Raw genomic sequence first — 25372 nt, forward strand, 5'->3', positions numbered from 1 at the left:
ACCATGGGAACATGTGTGCAGAGAAGACTTAGGAGACACTGAGAGATAATTGGGTTTGATGGTTAGTGGCTGTGGGGTGGAAGTTAACGCTCACTTCGCAGAAAGAATGCCATTCCTTATGCACGCCGGATATGTCTGTGTGTGAAAATAAGGGCTGGGATAATTTTACTAACTGTAGAGTGGCTTTAAATATATAGCTGCACTGATTCTAAAACGACCAATAGATACATCCCAGTGGTTTTTCCAAAAGAAGCAGCTATATATATATATATATATATATATATATATATATATATATATATATATATATATATATATATATATATACATACAATATATCATTCTTGTATATGGAAGTTATCAGGTAATTTCATTTTAAACATATATTCACAACTCAAAAACATTTTGTTCTGTGTCCCACATACAAACTTAAGCAAATGCCTCAAGTCGTCGACATAATCAAACGTTAAGCATAAAGCAGTAGTCTACTTCCCAACCTGGGGTGAGGGACCCCTCCAGTGGATCACAAGATAAATCTGAGAGGTCAGACAGACGCTCTAGAGAGGACAGCTAGCTGGCTAGTTAGCAAGCTAGCTCGTCCATCTCCAGAGCTAGCTTGCTCCGGAGATGTTGGTTAGCTGGTCTCCGGAGCTCCCGCCTGCGCCTCCTCCCAGCGAGGTTGGTCAGGTGAGGAGTGAGGAGTGAGGAGAGGAGCAGTAGACCCAGCTCTGCTGTTGGGCTCGTCTTCTGTGTGCCGCTTTAACGAGAGCACGGAAGCATGGTGGAGTTGACAAGCTAGCTGGCTAACTAGCCGGCCGCTATATGAGTAAAAAAGTAGAATTAAAGGCCTTTACACTCCGTGAAAGCTCGCCTTGATAGCATAAATGAGATCTTCAATATTAACAAAGTAACACCATATTACCATAGTGAAAAAACAGATTAATTTCATCCTTCATACTTAAATATAACTTTACGTTGTTTTTCAAATACTTTGAGCTCATGTTGTTGTCACACCCGTGTACTGCCAGCTGCTGAAGAAAGAATCTGCTTAATTATGGGTTAAAATGTCTCCGTCCAGTGAGGTAAGCATAAACATACGGTAGGCAGCAGTGCGGTCAGCGACCTGGCATTTAGAAAAAAATAGGAGAATCCATCATTTCCATTTTTGTTTTTAGTATACGGTTTGATGTCGGAAATGAGGTCACAACATGACCCACAATGGGACGCAAATAAAGTGTGACCTAAAGGTGACACGAGACTTTGTGCCGCAAAAACAGAGGATCACAGCAGAGTTAGGTCACTCAAACAGTAAACAGCATGATGTGAGTCTTTAAAATAAACAATTTATAAGACATAAAATGCCCCGATGTCGCTGCTGTGACGCATTTTCTCCATGACGGACAACTAAATTGTATTTAACTTCATCCGATAAACAAAAACAGCTATTCAATCTGTTCTGAGTCATAAATACCTAAACTAGAGATCATCTTATATGGTGATTTTGTTGAGTACTTTTGTGTACTTTGGCTTGCCACGTGTTGTCCAAATATTTTTGACTCTTTGCTTATCCAAATTGTATTTATCTGAAAAACCCCCTCCTACTAATCTCAACATGTGAATCAAGCTGCAGACACAGTTGGATGTAAAACCCAGCGGCATCTCCCGTAAATTCACACCGAGCGTTCAAACCCAACTAGCATCAGCAGCGCTACACTTCGGTTTTTTTGCCAAAATAAACACAACCCGCTGGATTCAGGTGACTTCATGAATTGTGTTTGGACAACACGTCTGTGGTTGCTAGCAAACAAAAGAGCAACAGTGCACATCAGCAGCTAACTCAGTCTGATAGTTGAAGAGGCTCATTCTTCAAGAATGCTTTTCATAACCCTAAGGCCGTGATACAAAAAAAATAAATAGAACAAATCAATGATCTGCATGCATAACCCTGGATTTTATTTCCACTCATCTGGCTGAGATTTGATGAATTCTTCTTCTTTTTGTGTATATTCAAGGAGCAGCTGTTGAGTTTTCTGCACAGCCAGGAGATTAGAAGGAGCAGTTGAAAGACGAGTCACTGTAAACCTTCCATAGCTTCCTCTCACCAAGAGGCAATGAAAGGAAGAAGGCTATGAAAAGCTGCGTGGCCGCTTTATTACAGTGAGCAACAGGATGGTTGGATCATCAAACCATCCCTCTCTTCACTTTATGTGTGTCACAAAACTATGTGAAGCAACTGGTAGCTGTGAAAAAAGAATCAGTCTGAAATTGTGTCATTGAGAGCATTGTTACTATAATTTAAAATACAGAATGTGCAGGTGTGACAAATACAAGTACATGTAGAGTCAAAAATTAGGCGAGCCATGAACACCTCATATCAAATTTTTGTGCACAAAAAAGCCACTGCACCAACTGAAGGAAGTGCACTAGTGGGCCCTCTTGTGTCCCAAAGTAGTATGACACTATCATGTTTAATGGCTTCTTTTTGTTTAGTACTTTTAAAACATTTAAACACCTAATAAGACCGACCTGTCTGGCTGTCTTGACTTTGCCGGTCGACCATTCATCTACCTGCATGTCTTTTATTGTTGTTTAGTGTTTGCACGTATTGTAAAAGCGTCAACATTTTATACACTTATTTCTGTATTTAGGTTTGTTTTAGTGTTTTAACATCTGCCTCTCGGGACTACAGATGGAAAATAGCCTCTTGGCTAACTCTGGCACGGAAATGTTTTTATTAATGTGCACTGTCCCCTTATAAAATAAACCATTTGAAAAAAAAGAAGAAGTCATGATCAGTGCAGTGCAACCAGATGCCACTTCTGTTTGAAACAAGAAGACAAAGACTGCAGCCACAGAGCGCTCTCCCTCTCTCTCTCCCATGTCTCCCGCTCAGCGTCTCTCTCTCCCTGTCTGTCTTTCTGTGGCCCACAAATCTGCAAAGAATGGACGGTTTCAGCAGAATGTCTTCCTCAGCTTGAGCCGTGATTGGCCGAGAGGAAGGGGTGGAGGTAAACAGGGGGCTGCAGTGGCCCAGGGAGTCCCTCTAGAACGAGAGAGTGAAGCAACGCGGACAACGGACCATGTGTGGTGGTTATGTAGGGAGAGAAGAGGTGGGTCAGCGCTGGCTTTTGCGTGCTGCAATGCACATGAGGCTCGCTGCATTAATTGGCCAAACTCTCACAAACGCTGCACATTTAGTTGCAGACTGAAGACATTAGGCACACAGTTCAAATGCATGAACTCACTGACTTATCTCCGTCCCACTTGTGTTGCCACCTGACCAAAAGAGCGACACTTTATCAGTTCATTTAGGAGTTAATAGTTAACCTGAACTGCATCAGTGTCAGCCGAGGTCATCAGGACAAATGTGTGTCCCCACAGATGAAGAGCCGCTTGTGCGCTTTTGCAAAGTTTGCAGGCCACATTCTCTCATGCCTCAAATGTGGCCTGTTCCACCGCCCGCCTCACTCCCAAACCCTCATCCCTTTCCTCCATTCCAGCTCCATCCCAACTGTGAAGAGGCCCCGCCCCCGTCCCAGCGGGTTGTCGGCCCTTTCTCCTTTCACCCTCAGCCTTTGGTCCCGTTGCAACTGCTCAGGTCCAGCCTCAGCCTGTGAGAACTAGTTGTGGCAGCAAAAAGATAAAAGTCACTCAGTACAGCTGCTGGTCAACGCCTGATACTCGATTCACAATAACTTGAATAGTTGGAATAACTCAGAAGAAATGGGATATGGTAGATATATATATATATATATATATTTCTGGTGCAACCTCACAAGCAGAGGAGACGGGGGGAGAGACAAAGGTCTAAATCCAAAAAGAAGGTGATCACAGGAAGAAAGAAGTCCCTTAATATAATCAATTTAATCATTCCATGCTTCTTTGATCCCTTCATTGTGTGTTTTGCATAAGCCATTCAGTTCTCTTCAGAACGGGCTCGTTGAGGTTTGGGGGTCTCCTCCACCGTGGAGATCTGCTGCCTCACTCAGCACTTCAGTGACACTTGAGCTATTTCTGCTCTTACACACAAACACACACTCGCAAACATGTGGACAAACGCTCCAAAAAAGAACATTTTGTACATGTACTCTTCAACTCCTAAAGGTCCTGCTGCGCTGCCTCTGCGAGTGAAACCTTTGCACGTATAGTCAGAAGACCACTCCTCTCTTAATACAGCCAGTTACCTGTGAGGAGGAACTTTTTTTTTTAGTGTGTTTGATGAAAGACTTCGTAGTAAGCAGAGAATCGTCGTCATCCCACCAGTTTGAGGTGCCCTGTGATGTAACAGTCTAAAGGTCCCGGTCCTTCTTATCCTCACATTTCTCTTGTGTGTGTAGGAGCCTATGTGGAACATAACTATAAACATTTGAAGTTGCCTTAGTTTTGCAGATTATTGCAGGAACTCATTTTTAGGATGTAACACTTTTATGAGCAGAGGGTAACAGGATCTATGCAGCTCCAATACATGCTGATGAAACCCTAATGTGAACTATAGATTAGGGGCGTTTTTCTGAACTTTGACTCTGTTGATTAACACCTTCGGGAGGCCTATCTCCAATACTCCCGCTGAAACTGGCTCGACCCAGAGCTGACAAAGCTGCAAAATAAATAAGGTCACCGAGGAGGACAGTATAGGGGGCAGAAGGGGGTGTTACTGGTTAACCTGGAGAAAAAACTCTACATGCAACATGTGTTGTTTGATACATGCTTCTGTCATCAAGAGAATATGGCTCAGGAAAGGCTACACTGAATTATTTAAAACATATCTGTCAAGAGCAGCAACCAGCTGAATGATTTCCATGTCTAGAAGAGATGATTTAAAACATGAAAAAGTCCATCAAAATGTCCTTTGCACAAAAGTGACGTCCACAAAAGTCTTGTTTTTCAACCAAAAGCTACAAAGTCCAAGAACATTGAATTTACACATTGAACATTGAATGCAGGACAATTCAAAACCAAAGATTCTCACCAAAATGACTTTTTGTTACAGTTATGCGAAAGCTTCTTTGCACAAGATGAAGATACACAAACCACCTGTTGTGTTATGAGATCTTCCTATAAATGTACAACATATAGAAGCTGCAGTCAGGCACCTCACATGGAGTGGAATGGATCATTGCCAGCCTTATCAGGCGAGCAGGCATTGAACAGAGGTGCATACTGGGAGCTTATCTCTTCAGGCCTTTGCAGACGGTTCATACTGCGAGGACGCCATAAGTCAGATTGCATCAGATGTTTTCAGGGTCACACGAAGGAGACGAACACCTGGAGGTTCGATGTGACCAGGCTGCTTAACGAATAACAACATATGAAAGTTGTCACCAAATAATTCTTTGCAGGAAAATGATTTGCATTCTCAAAGTAAACCCTCACATTTTAAACTAACCCCTTTTGACCCCTTTATGTACAGTATTACGCTGCACGGTGGCCCACTCTTCAACAAACTGTACTTTACAACACAGCACGAATGGTTAATGTTCAACTGGAGATATTAATGTAATCATTAAACAGGCACATAACTCTTTCTGTAACAGAAGCATGTCCCTGCCTCACCTGAACCGCCTGCTGCCCGTACCTCCTTTATTGATCTGTGACCGTGTTGCCCAATATCCAAACAGAGATGTTCCTATTTTACATGAATTTGGCACGGAAATGAAATCCTCCCATATTCACCCAGCAGTATAAAGCTGGTGAGGGACAATCTCTCTGCACTCTTTGGGCCAAAAAAGGGGTTCGCTGTTACCAAGTGCTCAGAGCTTCAACTGAAACCGGGAAGAAGAGATGGCTCCTGTCAAGAAGGTATATCAACCTTTATGCAGACGATACTGCATTTATATTACACCCATCTTATTCTAGATTCTAGCTTGTGTTGATGCAAAGCTGTGCCATGTAATTACTGTGGGTTTTAGTTGTGGATGGGCTGTGCCGTCTTGATGACAATGCTGTCAGTGCAGGTTTTATGTGCATGTGGTTTGTGAAAAAACCAGACTGAAGCTCAGGATGATAACCGCTTTTATCTTTGCACCTTTGTACGGGAATTAGAACATTTTCATTGCACACATTTGTTTATTCATCAGCTGCAAATTGCAACACATCTCTCGTTGTCAAATGCTCGTGCATTTTCTTTAAATCACATGCATATTGTCTGTTATTTGTCCCTGTTCCCTGTTGTATTTATAGAGATATTAAAGGGACAGTTCAAGTAAAACATACACATTTTCACTCCATCTATATAGTTTAAGTGTGAGTGGCCTAGTTTTGGAAGTTCTCCACAATATAATGGGACTATATGGTACTTGGCTTGTGGTTCTCAAAGCGTCAAATATATAAATGTGAAAAAACAGAAATTTGAAAAAACAGAAATTTGAAAAAAACGAAATTTCTCTTTCCAGAAACTATGCTTAAATTAATCCACATGGTTTGTAGAAACTATTTTATTTCAACCGTTGTTCCTTCGTGAAACTAATCCCAACTGTGGGTCTGTGGATTATCTTGAGTAACCGGGTTCGGATTTTTTTATTGTCCCTTTAAGTACAAAAAAGGTACACTGATATACTAAAGTGTATATGCCAGTCAACATGGAGCTCAAGTGTTGTGTTCGCTTGGATCTTTTCCCACAGAATATTCTCGAGCGCCTGAATGCTGGGGAGGTGGTGATCGGAGATGGAGGCTTCGTGTTCGCGCTGGAGAAGAGAGGCTACGTGAAGGCCGGGCCATGGACCCCCGAGGCCGCCGTCACACACCCTGAAGCAGGTAAGACTCACACTCACATGCAGTGTCTAAAAACCACACAGAGGGAAGGTACACAAACCTAAAAGCTTCAAATGTGTGTTTCCATTAGTACGGCAGCTGCACAGGGAGTTCCTGAGGGCCGGAGCTAATGTCATGCAGACCTTCACCTTCTACGCCAGCGACGACAAACTGGAGAACAGGGGTCAGAACTTGAAACTCACTGTGAGTGGCCAACTATATCAGCCGGCATTTACAGCAAATATCACTTTACCCCGTACTGATTGTGGCCTTTTCCCCATCAACTGCGATGTTCTCTTTAGGGCGCAAAAATCAACGAGGCAGCCTGTGACCTGGCAAGGGAAGTCGCCAATGAAGGAGACGCGATGGTGGCCGGTGGCGTGTGTCAGACTCCATCCTACCTGAGCTGCAAGAGCGAGACAGAAGTGAAGGCCATCTTCAAGAAACAGCTGGACGTGTTCATGAAGAAGAACGTGGACTTCTTGATTGCTGAGGTGGATATATCTTGTCGTTATCAGAGCGACTTCAATCTGTAATTGGATTAGTGGAGCGGGTGAGCGCTCAGTGGTGACGGTGTTGTTTCTCTCACTGCAGTACTTCGAGCATGTCGAGGAGGCCGTGTGGGCCGTGCAGGTGCTGAAGACCAGCGGGAAGCCCGTGGCGGCCTCCATGTGCATCGGACCGGAGGGAGACATGCACGGCGTCTCACCCGGAGAGTGCGCCGTCAGGCTGGTGAATGCCGGTACGATACCACCCGTGTGTTTCTTCACTTGAGAGTCAGCTGTGCTATCAGGTACCACGATAACCACGTCCTTCTGTTCTCCAGGTGCGGAGATTGTGGGAGTCAACTGCCACTTTGACCCCATGACCTGTGTGAAAGCTGTGAAGATGATGAAGGAGGGAGTGGAGAAGGCCCGGCTGAAGGCCCACTACATGGTGCAGCCCCTGGCATTCCACACCCCCGACTGCAGCTGTCAGGGATTCATCGATCTGCCAGAATTCCCCTTTGGTAACATAGTTTAGCTCGGACATTAAAAGAAAAAAACAAACAGTGGTGTAGTCGCCAGCTTCTCACAATTGTCTCCTTTTCCCTTCCTCAGCCCTGGAGCCCAGGATCCTGACCCGCTGGGACATGCACGAGTACGCCAGAGAGGCCTACAAGGTTGGCATCCGCTTCATCGGCGGCTGCTGTGGCTATGAGGCCTACCACATCAGAGCCATAGCAGAGGAGCTGGCCCCTGAGAGGGGGATCGTGGCCCCCGGCTCAGAGAAACATGGAATGTGGGGTGCTGGTCTGGAGATGCACACCAAACCCTGGGTCAGAGCCAGGTAAACAAAACAAAAATATAAAAACTACTGAAATGCACACGCGCTAATGAGTCGTGTATTACTCGGTGCATCTTTTCCCCTGAGTTTAACCCGTGTCTCTGCCGACTCTAGGGCCCGTCGGGACTACTGGGAGAATCTCGCTCCTGCATCCGGGCGTCCCAAGTGCCCGTCCTTGTCCACGCCAGAGGGCTGGGGCGTGACCAAGGGCCACGCTGACCTGCTGCAGCACAAAGAGGCCACCAGCAGCCAGGAAATGAAGCACGTGCTGGAGATGCAGAAGAAGGCCAAGTCCTCCGCATGAGGACGGAGGGAGGAAGTCTTTCCGAGTTCAGTCTGAAGATGAAGAACCACTTGTAACAGCGATGCTCCACTTGTGGAGTATTACTCTGTAAACCCCAAACAATAAACCTGAGTATGTCACTTAAGTTGTCGTGTTGTCAGTGTGAAATGAGTGAAGAGATCCATGAATATGTCACACATGTCACATGTGCATGATTTAGAAGGCACAAGAGAGTTGGACTTGTCTAATCAGGGTCCAAAAAAACAGAAACCCGCAAACTACAGAGGACAGACAAACACACCAACAGCCACAATTAACTCACAATACTCTCATTCAGTGAAAGAGGGGAGGGGAACGCGTGAACATTGCAGTTGTGTAATTTGCCCGCTGCCAATCAGAGAAGCTCCTTGTTGGACCCCTCCCCTGCTTCAGATATATTTATAGTGGCCTCCAGCTCCTCTCTAATGTTGCTTCAGCCTCTCAAAGTCTGATCAGTCAGGGGTCCACACGGCTGCAGGATTATGGCACCAGTAAAGAAGGTATGTGTCAACTTGAGTCTAAAGGTGGTGTATGCATTCAGGATGTGGAAGTTATAGAAAGTGACTTGGAAACACGTCCTGATTGAAACTCTTCTGGATGCGTTTTCTCTCTTGAGTTGGATTTTTTTTTCCTTTCAGCTCATGATAAAGATGCCGATCATAATAATCTCTCATTACGAGTGACTCTGAACTATTTATTTATTCTATTTGAATTAGTTAAGGAGTTTCTCCTAATTGTTTGTTCTATTATTGCAGAAATTCCACAACTTGTCATGTTTCATGATAGGATCATAGGATCACAGACAAATCTGACGCCCGGTGTGATTTGATAAGTTAATCAATACAAAATACAAATAAAAGCATCTATCAACTAATGCCAGGTCAGTGGATTAAAATTCAAATTTAAACTCATCACCTCAAGACTGAGTGTGGATGCAAATGCATTTTTCAGACACGGTCTCAATTGTAATAAACACAAAGAAAGTAAAAGGATGTCGTTCAGACTTTCACTACTAGAGCCGAGCGTGTTGGAGTCAAAAGGTTCAGGTCTATCAGCGAATGGGAGCCGTGCAGCTGCTCTCTGACATGACACGCTGCTTTCTTGATGCCTCAGGGTCACTGAGAGAAAGTGTGTGTGTGGGGCGGGGGCACTGGACTTTGGACTCCACTATGCATGAGGCATGCAGCATATTACTCTGACAGAGCCAGGTTAGACAGAGGTGGGCCTGCAGGATGCTGCACAGGGCCCGTACTACCAAGTGTCAGCTGCTGTCAAGTTGAACCCAAACCGACAGACTCTTCGGCCTCACTAATAGTCCCATTCAATCCCCATCATTCTGAGCTCACACTGATCCGTTACCACAGGGAATCTTGGAGCGTCTCAACGCCGGGGAGGTGGTGATCGGAGATGGAGGCTTCGTGTTCGCCCTGGAGAAGAGGGGCTACGTGAAGGCCGGTCCCTGGACCCCAGAAGCCGCCGCAGAGCACCCCGAAGCAGGTGAGGACGAGCTGTTGTGCCAGCTTTAATACTCGGTTTCCTCCGCAGGTGTTTCCCCGCAAATGTACATGCATGTGCCTCACCGTGCGTTGGTTTGTTTGATTGCAGTGCGACAGCTGCACAGGGAGTTCCTGAGGGCCGGGGCCAATGTCATGCAGACCTTCACCTTCTACGCCAGCGACGACAAACTGGAGAACAGGGGCAACAAGCAAACCTTCACCGTAAGTCCAGCTGCACTGCGCACCGCATTCACGAGAATGTGCAGAACATCCCGCGCACTGAAAACTGAGTTTAAGCGATTCTGGGCTTCGTTTCGCTCATCTTTTTTTTTCCTTTTTTGTCCCGCAGGGAGCTCAGATCAACGAGGCCGCCTGCGATTTGGCCCGTGAGGTCGCCAACGAGGGCGACGCCCTGGTGGCCGGAGGAGTGTGTCAGACTCCGTCCTACCTGAGCTGCAAGAGTGAGACGGAGGTGAAGGGCATCTTGAAGAAACAGCTGGACGTGTTCATGAAGAAGAACGTGGACTTCCTGATTGCTGAGGTAAGAAATTATAATAATCATTAACCATAACTAAATTCATCCCTCGTTTTTTTTGCTTTTTCTCGTGGGTGTCCATAAATCTGAGATGTCTCTGTCCTGCAGTACTTTGAGCATGTCGAGGAGGCCGTGTGGGCCGTGGAGGTGCTGAAGGAGACAGGGAAGCCTGTGGCGGCCTCCATGTGCATCGGACCGGAGGGAGACATGCACGGCGTCTCCGCTGCAGAGTGCGCTGTCAGGCTGGTGAAAGCCGGTGGGTGCAGAGTTTGTTTATTCACCCATGAGCACAACTTGTTGCTGGATCCCAAAAGAAAAATTTAACTTTTAAATGGTTCACCTTATCCTCACGTGGCCTCTCCGTGGGCACTATGCTCTGAGTCGGCGAGGGCAAGATTTTTAACCGGCAGACTACTTGTGTTATGAATGAATAACTGGACAGGCCTACGCGCCAAAGCTGTTAATAATTTGCTGATCCAGTCGCCACCACCGAAATGTTGAGCATCAAAATGGAATCACCCAGATTTGAACCACACAACCACAGTCGGCGCTGCCTCTTCCACCTGTTTGTCTCCTCTGCTTATCAGTCACAGCTCACGCCGACGCATGTTCCCACTCTAGGTGCCCAGATTGTGGGAGTCAACTGCCACTTTGACCCCCTGACCTGTGTGGAAGCTGTCAAGTTGATGAAGGAGGGAGTGGAGAAGGCCGGGCTGAAGGCTCACTACATGGTGCAGCCCCTGGCATTCCACACCCCCGACTGCAACTGTCAGGGATTCATCGACCTGCCAGAATTCCCCTTCGGTAATCAAATGCATATAACATTACACCTTAAAAAATGAGTGCTTTCTCAGTGTGCATGCGCGGGTGTGCTGCATCCCACCGGTCACCAAAAGCACCCACGGTGTGGGATCTAATGTGTATAAATCTCCTTGTCAGGTCTGGAGCCCAGGATCCTGTCGCGCTGGGACATGCACAAGTACGCCAGAGAGGCCTACAACGCCGGCATCCGCTTCATCGGCGGCTGCTGTGGATTTGAGCCCTACCACATCAGGGCCGTCGCAGAGGAGCTGGCCGCCGATAGGGGCTTCCTCCCCGCCGCGTCAGAGAAACACGGCAACTGGGGTGCCGGTCTGGAGATGCACACCAAGCCCTGGGTCAGAGCCAGGTCAGAGGAGGCTTTTGTTACTGAGTGCCATAAAGATGCACCATAAAAGCTCTTCAACACCAGTGAGTGCTAACTGGTGTGACTCTTTGTCTCTTTCCAGAGCCCGCCGTGACTACTGGGAGAACCTGAAGCCGGCCTCTGGTCGCCCCCTGTGTGCCTCCATGTCTTCCCCAGACAGCTGGGGCGTCACCAAGGGCCACAATGATCTGATGCAGCAGAAAGAGGCCACCTCTCAGGACCAACTCAAGCAGCTGTTCGACAGGTCAAAGACCAACTGAGTCTCCGTCACACGGCTGGCAGCAGACCCGGGTCAAACACTATATCTGTAAACTGTGATGTACCCAACAAACGTAACGTCAGGGGCCGATTGTTCACTTGAGGCTGCCCCTGTACCGCAATGTGAAAAATAAAGGAGCGTGCGCAGCCACGGGCCGGCGTCAAGAGAGGAGTCGGCCCATGTTAAGATCGGGACCGGGCAGTTTGGATCAGTTTGTTTAATAAAAGAACTAATAAAATGTGAATTGGCCACTGGACTGATGAGATGTAGTTTCTTGCTGTGAATGGGAGGATGTTTATCTGTAAATATGTGATGAGCGAGACACCTTGCAAACACACATGTTATAACTCTGGTGCAGGGACAAATAGATTTAACCGTGTCGAAAATGAGCAAAGCTTCAATGCATTGATGAGTAATAATAATATCATAATAATTTTATAATCAGACCAGTGTTAGTGAGGCAACATTACGTCATATAATGAAAATGGCATCGAGGTTTGCAAAGCCCCTAATCTCACTTAAGGGTTGGAGATGAGCTTCATTGTTTATGAATGTGGATTTTCACCAAACATTTAAAGGCTTTCGAGAATCCTGCAATGAGTATTGGAATCCAGTAGATGGCGGTGTTGGGATATCATGGCCCACGTGACACTGACCGCACTTACAGAGAGCCTCGTAGGAAAGATGTCCCCCTAGCTGGCACAACAGCTATCCTTTATTATTTCAAAGGTCATGTGAATTTGGGATTCACAAGTCCACCTTACGAGACAAAGCTTTATCTTTTTTTATTATATACATATAGAAGCTGCAGTCAGGCACCTCACATGGAGTGGAATGGATCATTGCCAGCCTTATCAGGCCGGTGTCTCGGGACTAGCAGGCATTGGACAGAGGTGCATACTGCGAGCTTATCTCTTCAGGCCTTTGCAGACGGTTCCAACGGACCTCCTTTGACCCCTTTATGTACAGTATTACGCTGCACAGTGGCCCACAATTAACCGAACTGTACTTTACAACACAGCACGAATGGTTAATTTTCAACTGGAGATATTAATATAATCATTAAACAGGCACATAACTCTTTCTGTAACAGAAGCATGTCCCTGCCTCACCTGAACCGCCTGCTGCCCGTACCTCCTTTATTGATCTGTGACCGTGTTGCCCAATATCCAAACAGAGATGTTCCAATCTTACATTAATATGGCACGGAAATGAAATCCTCCCATATTCACCCAGCAGTATAAAGCTGGTGAGGGACAATCTCTCTGCACTCTTTGGGCCAAAAAAGGGGTTCGCTGTTACCAAGTGCTCAGAGCTTCAACTGAAACCGGGAAGAAGAGATGGCTCCTGTCAAGAAGGTATATCAACCTTTATGCAGACGATACTGCCAGTGCAGGTTTTATGTGCAAGCGTGCATGTGGTTTGTGAAATAACCAGACTGAAGCTCAGGATGATAACCACTTTTATCTTTGCACCTTTGTACGGGAATTAGAACATTTTCATTGCACACATTTGTTTATTCATCAGCTGCAAATTGCAACACATCTCTCGTTGTCAAATGCTCGTGCATTTTCTTTAAATCACATGCATGTTGTCTGTCTGTTGTTTGTCCCTGTTCCCTGTTGTATTTGTCGAGATATTAAAGGGACAGTTCATGCCAAAGAAAAACATACACATTTTCACTCTATCTAGATAGTTTAAGTGTGAGTGGCCTAGTTTTGGAAGATATCAGCTATAGTGATGTCTATCTGCTCCCACAGAATATTCTCGAGCGCCTGAATGCTGGAGAGGTGGTGATCGGAGATGGAGGCTTCGTGTTCGCGCTGGAGAAGAGAGGCTACGTGAAGCTCGGGCCGTCGACCCCCGAGGCCGCCGTCACACACCCTGAAGCAGGTAAGACTCACACTCACATGCAGCGTCTAAAACCCAGTGGCGGGCCGTGCGTTGTCGACCTAGGCCTTCAGTGCCGTATAGTCTACATCAGGAGCCCACTCCACGCCATTTCGAAGGCGCTGCACGTCAAAGAATACACCCAACTTGTCAAACTAAAGATCTGATTTGTTGAAGTCCATGACAATCATCCACAACGTTCACTCCTTGTGTACTTTAATCTGCAAAGTCTTAAACTGCTTTGCCTCCATAGAGACACCGGAGGATAAAATGTGAATGGATGAAACTCTCCTTCAAACCAGCTGCATTGAAGCAGTGCTGCAGGCTGAAGGCAGAGCAACAGAGGAAGACAGGAGCTGTGCAATGAGAAAATAAGCTAATAGGGAAAAATAATTATAATACATGTAGTGTATTTGTGAAAAACAATTAAATTATAAAACAGCTATATCTTTGTGATTCTGTTTAGGCCAGCAGAGAAGGCTTAGCAGGCCCACCACTGCTAAAACCACAGGGAGGGAAGGTACACAAACCTAAAAGCTTCAAACGTGTGTTTCCATTAGTGCGGCAGTTGCACAGGGAGTTCCTGAGGGCCGGAGCTAATGTCATGCAGACCTTCACCTTCTACGCCAGCGACGACAAACTGGAGAACAGGGGTCAGAACTTGAAACTCACTGTGAGTGGCCAACTACATCAGCCGGCATTTACAGCAAATATCACTTTACCCCGTACTGATTGTGGCCTTTTCCCCATCAACTGCGATGTTCTCTTTAGGGCGCAAAAATCAACGAGGCAGCCTGTGACCTGGCAAGGGAAGTCGCCAATGAAGGAGACGCGATGGTGGCCGGTGGCGTGTGTCAGACTCCATCCTACCTGAGCTGCAAGAGCGAGACAGAAGTGAAGGCCATCTTCAAGAAACAGCTGGACGTGTTCATGAAGAAGAACGTGGACTTCTTGATTGCTGAGGTGGATATATCTTGTCGTTGTCAGAGCGACTTCAATCTGTAATAGGATTAGTGGAGCGGGTGAGCGCTCAGTGGTGACGGTGTTGTTTCTCTCACTGCAGTACTTCGAGCATGTCGAGGAGGCCGTGTGGGCCGTGGAGGTGCTGAAGACCAGCGGGAAGCCCGTGGCGGCCTCCATGTGCATCGGACCGGAGGGAGACATGCACGGCGTCTCACCCGGAGAGTGCGCCGTCAGGCTGGTGAATGCCGGTACGATACCACCCGTGTGTTTCTTCACTTGAGAGTCAGCTGTGCTATCAGGGCCCCGTTCCTCGTACGTGGTTCAACTAAGTCGATCAAATGTCCTATTATCCAGCTTAAATTACCCCGATGATTGACGTCAGGCTAACTGGGTTTCTCAAAGGCTGATCCACGCTCAAACAGTCTCGTTAATTCGAACCAGACGTCAGTCATCTGGATAATTGCGCGCGCCCGTCTGCTTCAAAAGGGGAAAAAGGCGAGCACTGAATCCATGATCTTCCAACGCTACAACATGACAAATAAACTCAAAGGACAAGCCACTTTTTTCTCCGCTGACGAGCAGGAGATGATCATGAACGCATATGAGGAAGTCAAGAGCATAATCATGGCAAAGTCAAAAGCTGCGTTCACACCAAAAGTGTTGCAAATATTCGCAACGCTTTTAAATGCGTAAGTGTTGGGAAAATGTATTGGCTAATTTTAAGTGCGTAATCATCCTAATTAATCAGATTTATATTCATTTAAATGTACCTGCTGCCAGTAGGCTTTCAGAATAAGTAGATAAAACAAGCCCAAAGAGCATCTAATTGATACAAATTAATATATACTTATGAGGATATATGTACTGTATGCGCGTATCTATCATGTACTATATATGTGTATATATATGTATGTGTAGATTACCATTTAACTTGGAGTTTGAATATGTGTATGGGCGGATCAGTATGTATGTATTATTCATAATCAGAAATTCAATCAATTGAAACATTGAAAAGAAATTGTGTTTGACTCTCTATATTCTCATCATGAGTCCACCTTAATCATGTTCTACAATAATGATATGTATGGTGTACTAATAACACTCTCATATAATTATGAGTGCTTTCAACACATCCATAAGTTTCTTAAGCGCTAAATAAACGTTACGAACAGCACGACATGCAACGGCTTTCCCGATGTTCTCTGCATCGCCGACACTGTAGAAACATGTAGCACTCGCAAAAAATCCAGGCTATGCATACAGTATGTGAGACAGTGTGTGAGACAGTCTGTGAGACAGTATGCATACATTATGTGAGACAGTATGTGAGACAGTCTGTGCATACAGTATGTGAGACAGTATGTGAGACAGTATGTGAGACAGTATGCATACATTATGTGAGACAGTATGTGAGACAGTCTGTGCATACAGTATGTGAGACAGTATGTGAGACAGTCTGTGCATACAGTATGTGAGACAGTATGCATACAGTATGTGAGACAGTCTGTGCATACAGTATGTGAGACAGTATGCATACAGTATGTGAGACAGTCTGTGCATACAGTATGTGAGACAGTATGTGAGACAGTCTGTGCATACAGTATGTGAGACAGTATGCATACAGTATGTGAAACATTATGTGAGACAGTCTATGCATACAGTATGTGAGACAGTATGCATACAGTATGTGAGACAGTATGCATACAGTATGTGAAACATTATGTGAGACAGTCTATGCATACAGTATGTGAGACAGTATGCATACAGTATGTGAGACAGTCTATGCATACAGTATGTGAGACAGTATGCATACAGTATGTGAGACAGTATGTGAGACAGTATGTGAGACAGTCTGTGCATACAGTATGTGAGACAGTATGCATACAGTATGTGAGACAGTCTGTGCATACAGTATGTGAGACAGTATGCATACAGTATGTGAGACAGTATGTGAGACAGTCTGTGCATACAGTATGTGAAACATTATGTGAGACAGTCTATGCATACAGTATGTGAGACAGTATGCATACATTATGTGAGACAGTCTATGCATACAGTATGTGAGACAGTATGCATACAGTATGTGAGACAGTATGTGAGACAGTATGTGAGACAGTCTGTGCATACAGTATGTGAGACAGTATGCATACAGTATGTGAGACAGTCTGTGCATACAGTATGTGAGACAGTATGCATACAGTATGTGAGACAGTATGTGAGACAGTATGCGAGACAGTCTATGCTCGGCCGTGTGGTTTTTTTGTACAAATTATCCGGCTAACTCAGTAAGCCAGGTACGAGGAACGGGGCCCAGGTACCACGATAACCACGTCCTTCTGTTCTCCAGGTGCGGAGATTGTGGGAGTCAACTGCCACTTTGACCCCGTGACCTGTGTGAAAGCTGTGAAGATGATGAAGGAGGGAGTGGAGAAGGCCCGGCTGAAGGCCCACTACATGGTGCAGCCCCTGGCATTCCACACCCCCGACTGCAGCTGTCAGGGATTCATCGATCTGCCAGAATTCCCCTTTGGTAACATAGTTTAGCTCGGACATGAAAAGAAAAAACAAACAGTGGTGTAGTCGCCAGCTTCTCACAATTGTCTCCTTTTCCCTTCCTCAGCCCTGGAGCCCAGGATCCTGACCCGCTGGGACATGCACGAGTACGCCAGAGAGGCCTACAAGGTTGGCATCCGCTTCATCGGCGGCTGCTGTGGCTATGAGGCCTACCACATCAGAGCCATAGCAGAAGAGCTGGCCCCTGAGAGGGGGATCGTGGCCCCCGGCTCAGAGAAACATGGAATGTGGGGTGCTGGTCTGGAGATGCACACCAAACCCTGGGTCAGAGCCAGGTAAACAAAACAAAAATATAAAAACTACTTAAATGCACACGCGTTAATGAGTCGTATATTGCTCGGTGCATCTTTTGCTCTGAGTTTAACCCGTGTCTCTGCCGACTCTAGGGCCCGTCGGGACTACTGGGAGAATCTCGCTCCTGCATCCGGGCGTCCCAAGTGCCCGTCCTTGTCCACGCCAGAGGGCTGGGGCGTGACCAAGGGCCACGCTGACCTGCTGCAGCACAAAGAGGCCACCAGCAGCCAGGAAATGAAGCACGTGCTGGAGATGCAGAAGAAGGCCAAGTCCTCGGCCTGACGGGGCGGCGTCAAGAGAGGAGTCGGCCCATGTTAAGATCGGGACCGGGCAGTTTGGATCAGTTTGTTTAATAAAAGAACTAATAAAATGTGAATTGGCCACTGGACTGATGAGATGTAGTTTCTTGCTGTGAATGGGAGGATGTTTAGCTGACACCATGCAAACACACATGTTATAACTCTGGTGCAGGGACAAATAGATTTAACCGTGTCGAAAATGAGCAAAGCTTTAATGCATTGATAAGTAATAATAATATCATAATAATTTGATAATCAGGCCAGTGCTAGTGAGGCAACATTACGTCATATAATGAAAATGGCATCGAGGTTTGCAAAGCCCCTAATCTCACTTAAAGGTTGGAAATGAGCTTCATTGTTTATGAATGTGGATTTTCACCAAACATTTAAAGGCTTTCGGGGGATTCCTGCAATGAGTATTGGAATCCAGTAGATGGCGGTGTTGGGATATCATGGCCCACGTGACACTGACCGCACTTACAGAGAGCCTCGTAGGAAAGATGTCCCCCTAACAGGTAAACAGCTATCCTTTATTATTTCAAAGGTTATGTGAATTTGCGATTCAATACAAGTCCACCTTACGAGACAAAGCTGTATATTTAGTATTACACTAGATAAATAAAAAAATAAAAAATGATCATTGTATTCCTCGTGAAAATATTCAGAAACAAATGTAAAGTTTACGTCATTTCATGTTGAGTCTACGTCACATAAAGGGACATGGAGTTTAAAATACTTTCACACTAACCATACAGGGAGGGCTCCGATTAAAAATAATATTCAGTTAAATATGGAAATGTAGGAAGCAGCATTTTGACCCATAACAATGCGGTCTCTTGCAGCTCTTAAACATTATAGAGGGCAAAGATGATGAACTATATTTGGTTATACTATGTATTATTTCTGCTGTAATCATGAGAGTGTGATGATTGTACGTCTATCTCCATTCGGTTACATGTACTTAATGTGTGTTCACGATGCAGCTTCAGAGAGGCTTGACTGTGGGTTTTCTGCTGGTGACACATCTCTCTTTATAAACGATTTCTGTTACTTGACCATTTTTTTTTTTTTTTTTTTTACAACGGCAGTGGAATCAGAGATAGGGTACGATATGTGTCTTTGCCATAGCACAGTGGGCTTGTATCGGCATGTTAGTCCTCACACAGACAATATTGTTAGCTTTTAGCAGCTTAATGGGGAATAACATCCACCGGAGCCTCGCTTGACCTCGACTGGTTGTGTTTTACAGCGGATTAAGGTCTTTTATTTGTCTATTTTTGTGTGTCCCTTTTTTTTGTTGACAGGAGGCTAACTCACAACCCGGAATGACAAGGCATGGCCTGAGGATTTGACCTCGCAGGACAACCACTGGGTCAACATATCAGACGGCCGCTTCTCCAGAGAGGTAACAACATATAGACGTAGAATAAAGCATGCACGCACCATATTATATAGAATAAAGACTCAAAACTCAGCCATGTTATTGACCTTGTAGACTTAGAAGATTCACGTCATTGCTGTATCGCCTAAATGTTATTTAATCTCTTCCTGGAGAGGCATCTTGTCCCCTCCATCCCTCCGCATCGTTACCCCGACCCTCATCCTCTGGACCGCTCTACATGTTATGGTATAGCTCTTGTTCAGGTCTCCGTAACCGCAGCGCCATCTGGTGGTGTCTCTCCGCAGCTACAGGCAGGCGCTGTAACCCGGAAGTGAACCCGCGGGGGACGTCATGGGAAGCAAAGTCAGCTCCAAAATGGCAGCACCCGCCGCCCGAGTGATCCAGGTAACAGCGCTCCCGAGATTTGAATTACAGGCAGACCTGAGTGTGTTGAAGTCAGACAAGTACAGACAACACGTCGCCTTCCCGTCGGGCTGTACGGTTTATACGCTTTTTTAATGAGCCCATTTTCTGGGAGACTCATTCCGCCGTACCCTTGTTGATGTCCTTGTTGAAGCTGTTGTGGTGTTGAGACAACAGAAGAAGAAGCAGAAGATTTTAATGTGCACATCTGACGCCATGTGAGCGGTTGTGGACATGTTGTCTGATTCGCTGTTAGTTCAGTGTGTCGTGGCTGTTCGTTGGAGTCCTGTCTGTCCAGGAGGTAGCTAGCTTCTTTAGCTTAGCGGTAGATAACTGTGTACACAGACGAAGAGATCAGACAATAGCTGAAAGTTGGGACAGAAACTTCACTTTTTACGTCGCTCAGTGACAAAGATACTGTATCCAACAGGCCTACTTTGTTCTTTTGGTTTTCCTTTTTTGGTTAGTTGATGTATTGTCAAGTCTGAAAATAGTTCTTCTTCGTTTTGTTCAGTGTTTAAACTCAGATATATTAGTGGGAGCAAAATCTTGCACGTGAGAAGCTACCTGGAGCCTTTTTCTTGCCTTGTAACTTGAGCTGTTCATCTGTGTATTTATTGTTTTGTTGTTGTCACTGATCGGTAGTTGCAGCAATAGTTGCAGCAATAGTGTGAATCTCTCCTGTCACAGTCTGAGGTCATCACTTTTCTATTCAGTCTGTATATTAATATTCTACTGTCTTACTGCTTATTTATATTACTTGTTTCTATTTTATTATTCTTTATTCACGTGTGAGCAATGCTGCTGTAATCCTGTAGTTTCCCCACTGAGGGACTAATGAAGGATTATCTTAAAAAAACTAACTTGTGGTCGTTTTTAGCTGCCCCTGTTTTGATGGATCTGCCACTGAAATACTCACATGCACCAAGCTTAAAAAAAAAGAGGAAACTATTTTTTGTTTTAGGGCTAACACAGCTGTTTGATCTAATGTGTGTGTGTGTGTTTGCAGGCTATCCGGCCTCGTGCTCCTCTGATCAAGTTCCCCCAAAGACAGGACGTCCCACGGCCCAATGGTGAGCATGGAGACAGTGAACGGCGGTTCGATAGCTCCTTGATGATCTAAATGAAGGAACCCACCCTCAAAACAGCTCTTGGGTGATGTCACTGACACGTAACCCTCTTGTGTGTTTCATGGTATAATCAACATTCGGCGAGGATTGAATGAATTTCGTTCCAGAAAATGAGCGTTTCCTCATCAATGTTTTCTGCTCGGTGCTCTGTGAGTTGCCTTTTTTTTTTATATCATCAGTGACCTTTTTTCTCCTCCTCCTCCCTTTTCTAGCCCAAGAGGCTTTGAAAATGTTAGCGGTTAGCTCCTCGCCACACAGCGCCCCGACGCCGGCTCCGTCATCAAGACCCCATGTACCTTTGACCCTGATTTCTGGCACGCCAGATTCGCTGGCCTCTATTCAGCTGCTCCCTGCAAGGTACCGCAGGAGACCGCTGGCAGCGGAGGAAATGGAATACATCCAGGTGAGGGGGTCCGGCATCTCAGACCGAATGCCGAACACTTCGCTGTTAAAGTTGGCCTTTAAAAAAGTGCAGGTATTGGTTAGATTAGAACATAACCGTTGCCCTCTGTAAGATAAACCTGCGTTGTCACCTTTGGACTTTACACTCTTATACATTTTAAGGGTTGTGTACCTAAACCGTGATGAAATAACCTGGAAGGAACATTTTACAACTGGTTACAAAAGGCTGGATATGCAAATGCAGTGTCAATATTGAGGAGCTTTTCTGTCACGTGATCAGTATTCCATTCTCTTTCTCCACAGCGCGGAGGACCAGAATGACTCGATCACAACCAAAGTCCTCCTCCGTGTGAGATCTGTGTCTCAACTCTGTCAGCTCAACCTATTGCCACATGGGACATGATGTAGAATAAAGTATTGCATAAAGCCGGTTAGATTGTACACATATTGATTTTTCTTTTCTTTGAGCTTAAATCCTAATTTTATTTTAAATTCATACCAAAAAGGGACATCTTCATTGTTGTACACACAGCAAAGCTATAAGAGTAACGTGTGGGTTTTTCTTTATTTACTGCTACTATTCCCAACAGCTTTTCTGATTTTGACATTATACTCAACATTTTCAGATTTATATATCTTGTCATATACATTTTTTTTTGTGCTTCACAATGCCACCACACTTAAAATCCAATCACAAAGCTCTGCTACAGAGAAAACAATGAGAAGATGCATTTCACTGCAACACATGTTTGTTTGAACTGAACAGACGCTGGATATCAAGTTGCAATCATACAGAGTTCATGTGAACGTCTCTGCTGGATTTAAATGATTAAAATAATATATTGTGTTTTGTTTGTGGCGTTCTTATCGTGCTTGATGTGAACACCGTAGGCACACGACGACGACGACGACATGTTTAGGGTTCACGTTCAGGGATTTTATTGTCTTTACCGTCGCTGGCATGCGCTAATATGGCAAAAACATTAACAACATCGACATTTCACAACAGTGCAGTATGACCCGTGTTCTTCCTAACTGAGATCCGGGAAGCTGTTCAGCACTCGGATGAATACTGGCACAAGTAGCACAGACGGAGAGGTGGACGAACGCTCCAGCTGCCCGACCGGCAGGTCGTCGTCTCAAGTCTGCCGGGGCCGAGTAGAGCGCTCGCAGTTTTATTGTTCGTCTCCTCCAGCCAAGAATTAAACACGCATGAGAAAACTATTCTGCCTTAGTATGAGTACATGTCTGCCCTTTTGGCACGAAAAAGAAGAAGAAGAAGAATTTAAACACATGAATGCCGTTATAGAACAATTCATGGCTTTACAAAAATACCTCTGTATGCTCAAAACCCATCATCACACACAGCCTGTGAACTCTATGGAGAGGAAAGTGCAGTATATTCAGAGATTAATATTAACACCGACAGCAACTGCCAAGTCACAAATGAGCACAACACGAGAACAAACACTGAGGTATGCACTGGATTACTCTGATTACTTTGGGGGGAGGGGGAGAATATTCTGTCCTGTCTTGGTCATAAACGGCACCGGTGCTACTGAGGAACATTTCTGGGTTTTGATAACTGGATAGGTATGGTGTTTTTTTGGGGGTGAGAGTTGTTTGCAAACGCCAGACTAAACATCGCACTTGGAAATGCAGGAGAAAGCGATCGATGCTGGGCCAAAGGGACTCCCGTCAATTGCTCTGTTCGTCGTCCAGCTCCTCAAAAGCCGGCAGGAAGTCGGCGATGGAGTCCACCACGTAGTCGGGCACAAAGCTGTGGTTGGCGGCCAGCTCGCTGTCCCTGTACTCCTCGGCCTCCCCGAGCTGAGACACGCCGGTGAGGGTGAGCATGGTGTCGAGGCCGCAGTTGGAGCCGAACAGCATGTCCGTCTCCAGGCGGTCCCCGATCATCAGGCACTGGGCGGGTTCCACCCCACTGAACTGGCTGGAGATGCACTCAAACATGAAGCGGCTGGGCTTGCCGATCACGGTGGCCTTGCGGCCTGAGGACACCTCCAGGGCCGCAGTGAGGGACCCAGAACCTTCCGGAGGGGAAGAGGATACAAAAAGGTTAGATCAGAGCGAATCATGTCCTCTCCTCCAAGTACGTTTGGGTAAAAGAGATATTTATGCACCGCTTAGCGGCTAGCCTATGATCAAGTCTCATTCGGTGTAATGATTGGGTTCTATACTGTTATAAAGCAGTCGTGTGCTCTGGGAATGGTGGCGCCGAGAAGAAAAGCTCAATTCAGCCACGGCTAATCCACCCGTTTGTATTCCAGACAAAATAAAGGTTCACCGCAGCGAGAATTTAGCAGGTTAACGTTACTACTCTTAGGCTCTGTTTCGGTGCCTGCTGGAGAGGAACAGAGACCGTCTATTATAGGAAACCATCAATGTGTACGCTGCAATATAAATCTGTTCAACCCACTCTGCAATATTAACCAGTCAATTGGGCTTTATCAATTTTGTTTTGTTTTTGTGATTACGTATTTATTCTACTTGTTTCTTCGTTTGCACCGTCCACTTTCCCCACTGTGGAACTAATAAAAGGAGTATTCTATTTGAGTGCTTTAACTAATAACTTTGATTTTAGTCGGCAGTATGAGTTTAGCCTCGTGCGAGAACTCTGCTATTTTAGCAAAGTATCACCTTGAATGAACAAGACCTCAGTTGCGATGTTTTGGGAAATGAAAACAGAATAATCTTTTCCCCACTTATTATTCAAACACATCTCTTCCTATATCTCCACTTTGGTGTAGCCAGCGCAGGAAGGAAGAATCATCACATGGCCGTCACTGATTAACAATTAATCAGACTCCTCCACCTGCACTACTTTGTCTCTGTTGTCTTTAATGGGTTTTTTTCTTATATTGCTCTTGCTTATTGTATATTGTGTATGTAAGAGCAACGTGTAACCACTCAAATTCCATGTATGTGTAAACACATATGGCCAATAAAGCTGATTCTGATTTTGGATTTGGATGTAAACAAATTAAATTTGATATACATTTATATTTCGTATACAAAAGTAAATATGGGCAATTAACCTAGGGACACGGGATTAAACTGAGGAGTTATTATTATTATTGAGGGAACTATTTTAGTCTGTGCACATCATATAATTAGTAACAGGGAAATATAATACCAAAGCATTAATATCCTTAACTCTCATATTGACATGGTTGTCAGTGCACCACAGCGCCTCCAGCTGCAGCTGACCTCTCGGGCCCAGTCAGTAATCTATACATGGTTGGCTTCAACTACACAACACCACTGGAGGGGCCCGAGCTTCAACACACACACACATGCGCGCGCACACAGCAGCTCCATCACCACCATTACCTGGCAGTATCCTTCCACCCGACAGAGGGTGCCAGGGGTCGTTGTCGGTGGCCAGGAACAGACAGTCCGGGTCCCGCAGGTAGCACGAGGCTTTGGCCAGTTTGAGAAAAGTCAGTTTGTCGTCGTGTCCCACCAGCACCGCCTTCACGTCCGCGGCCAGGGCGCAGTCGTAGATGGTGGCGTCGTCCGGCTCGTCCGCGTCCTCCTCCACGCAGGGGACGCCCGCGCCCTGCAGCTCCCTGCGCATGCCGTCGCAGCCCATGACGAACACCTGTCCGCGGACCTTGACGACGTCGCGCAGGTAGAGAGCCGAGCAGTACGACGAGCTGAAGATCTGCTCCAGCATCACGTCGGTGAAGCCCAGCCGGTAGAACTTGTGCACGTAGTTCTCCCGCGGCCTGGTGCAGTTGTTGGTGACGAACACGACGTTTTTGCCGCGCCGTTTGAGCGAACTCACCACCTTCGCCGCGCCCGTTATGGCCGTCTCCCCGTGCCATATGACCCCGTCGCAGTCGAAGAGAATGAAGTCCTTCGCCTCGAGCAGATTTCTTATCTGCGGACCGCGAATTTTCTGGCAGCCTTTGAAGCCAAAGGCGCCTGCCATTCCGGCTTTTTCCTCCGTTCCCTCCGTGGTTCACCTGCTAGTGGCGCCACATGTCGACGGCTGGTGCATAACGTGCTTGACAGACCGCGGGGTGAAACAAAATGGGACGAAAACAAATCAATGGTCAATCAAATCACATTGCAGGGTCCTTGGTGCGGTTACAGAGACGCGGGCTACATAAACATTG

General features: G+C 45.9%; 5 protein-coding genes across 5 annotated transcripts; 4 read left to right on the top strand and 1 right to left on the bottom strand.

The window, feature by feature from the left end:
* The first annotated feature begins 5722 nt into the window (after nt 1-5722).
* On the top strand, nt 5723-8435 carry LOC306740322 (betaine--homocysteine S-methyltransferase 1-like). The gene is made up of 8 exons (XM_079222457.1): nt 5723-5799; nt 6621-6753; nt 6842-6954; nt 7053-7244; nt 7345-7492; nt 7577-7759; nt 7851-8079; nt 8191-8435. Exons 1-8 carry the CDS (start codon nt 5782-5784, stop codon nt 8378-8380), a joined length of 1206 nt encoding a protein of 401 aa, XP_079078583.1. The 5' UTR covers nt 5723-5781; the 3' UTR covers nt 8381-8435.
* Nucleotides 8436-8880: 445 nt separating this feature from the next.
* LOC306740181 (betaine--homocysteine S-methyltransferase 1-like) lies at nt 8881-12117 on the top strand (the record flags this gene model as incomplete). Its single annotated transcript, XM_079222286.1, has 8 exons — nt 8881-8898; nt 9763-9895; nt 10004-10116; nt 10244-10435; nt 10538-10685; nt 11051-11233; nt 11369-11597; nt 11698-12117. 8 exons carry the CDS (start codon nt 8881-8883, stop codon nt 11873-11875), a joined length of 1194 nt encoding a protein of 397 aa, XP_079078412.1. The 3' UTR covers nt 11876-12117.
* A 1097-nt stretch (nt 12118-13214) lies between these two features.
* On the top strand, nt 13215-17877 carry LOC306740046 (betaine--homocysteine S-methyltransferase 1-like; the record flags this gene model as incomplete). Its single annotated transcript, XM_079222151.1, has 8 exons — nt 13215-13232; nt 13635-13767; nt 14325-14437; nt 14536-14727; nt 14828-14975; nt 17075-17257; nt 17348-17576; nt 17688-17877. The coding sequence occupies 8 exons, from the start codon at nt 13215-13217 to the stop codon at nt 17875-17877; spliced, it is 1206 nt and encodes a 401-aa protein (XP_079078277.1).
* Nucleotides 17878-18983: 1106 nt separating this feature from the next.
* On the top strand, nt 18984-22082 carry kgd4 (alpha-ketoglutarate dehydrogenase subunit 4). Its single transcript, XM_079222062.1, has 6 exons — nt 18984-18998; nt 19199-19299; nt 19581-19680; nt 20708-20771; nt 21041-21231; nt 21534-22082. Exons 3-6 carry the CDS (start codon nt 19627-19629, stop codon nt 21549-21551), a joined length of 327 nt encoding a protein of 108 aa, XP_079078188.1. The 5' UTR covers nt 18984-18998; nt 19199-19299; nt 19581-19626; the 3' UTR covers nt 21552-22082.
* A 642-nt stretch (nt 22083-22724) lies between these two features.
* pdxp (pyridoxal (pyridoxine, vitamin B6) phosphatase) lies at nt 22725-25185 on the bottom strand (the record flags this gene model as incomplete). The annotated part of the gene is made up of 2 exons (XM_079222061.1): nt 22725-23278; nt 24582-25185. The coding sequence occupies 2 exons, from the start codon at nt 25183-25185 to the stop codon at nt 22929-22931; spliced, it is 954 nt and encodes a 317-aa protein (XP_079078187.1). The 3' UTR covers nt 22725-22928.
* Between the last annotated feature and the right edge of the window lie 187 nt (nt 25186-25372).

The sequence above is a fragment of the Taurulus bubalis genome (genome assembly GCF_910589615.1).
Source record: "Taurulus bubalis genome assembly, chromosome: 8".
NCBI classification, from domain to species: domain Eukaryota; kingdom Metazoa; phylum Chordata; class Actinopteri; order Perciformes; family Cottidae; genus Taurulus; species Taurulus bubalis.

Bases quoted from the DNA above. Each gene is read 5' to 3' on its own strand.
- LOC306740322 (XM_079222457.1), top strand. The intron at 6,754-6,841 runs GTAAGACTCACA...TGTTTCCATTAG, and splicing joins CGTCACACACCCTGAAGCAG to TACGGCAGCTGCACAGGGAG. The intron at 8,080-8,190 runs GTAAACAAAACA...TGCCGACTCTAG, and splicing joins AAACCCTGGGTCAGAGCCAG to GGCCCGTCGGGACTACTGGG.
- kgd4 (XM_079222062.1), top strand. From the start codon at position 19,627: ATGGGAAGCAAAGTCAGCTCCAAAATGGCAGCACCCGCCGCCCGAGTG. The intron at 19,681-20,707 runs GTAACAGCGCTC...GTGTGTTTGCAG, and splicing joins CCGCCGCCCGAGTGATCCAG to GCTATCCGGCCTCGTGCTCC. The intron at 20,772-21,040 runs GTGAGCATGGAG...TCCCTTTTCTAG, and splicing joins GGACGTCCCACGGCCCAATG to CCCAAGAGGCTTTGAAAATG.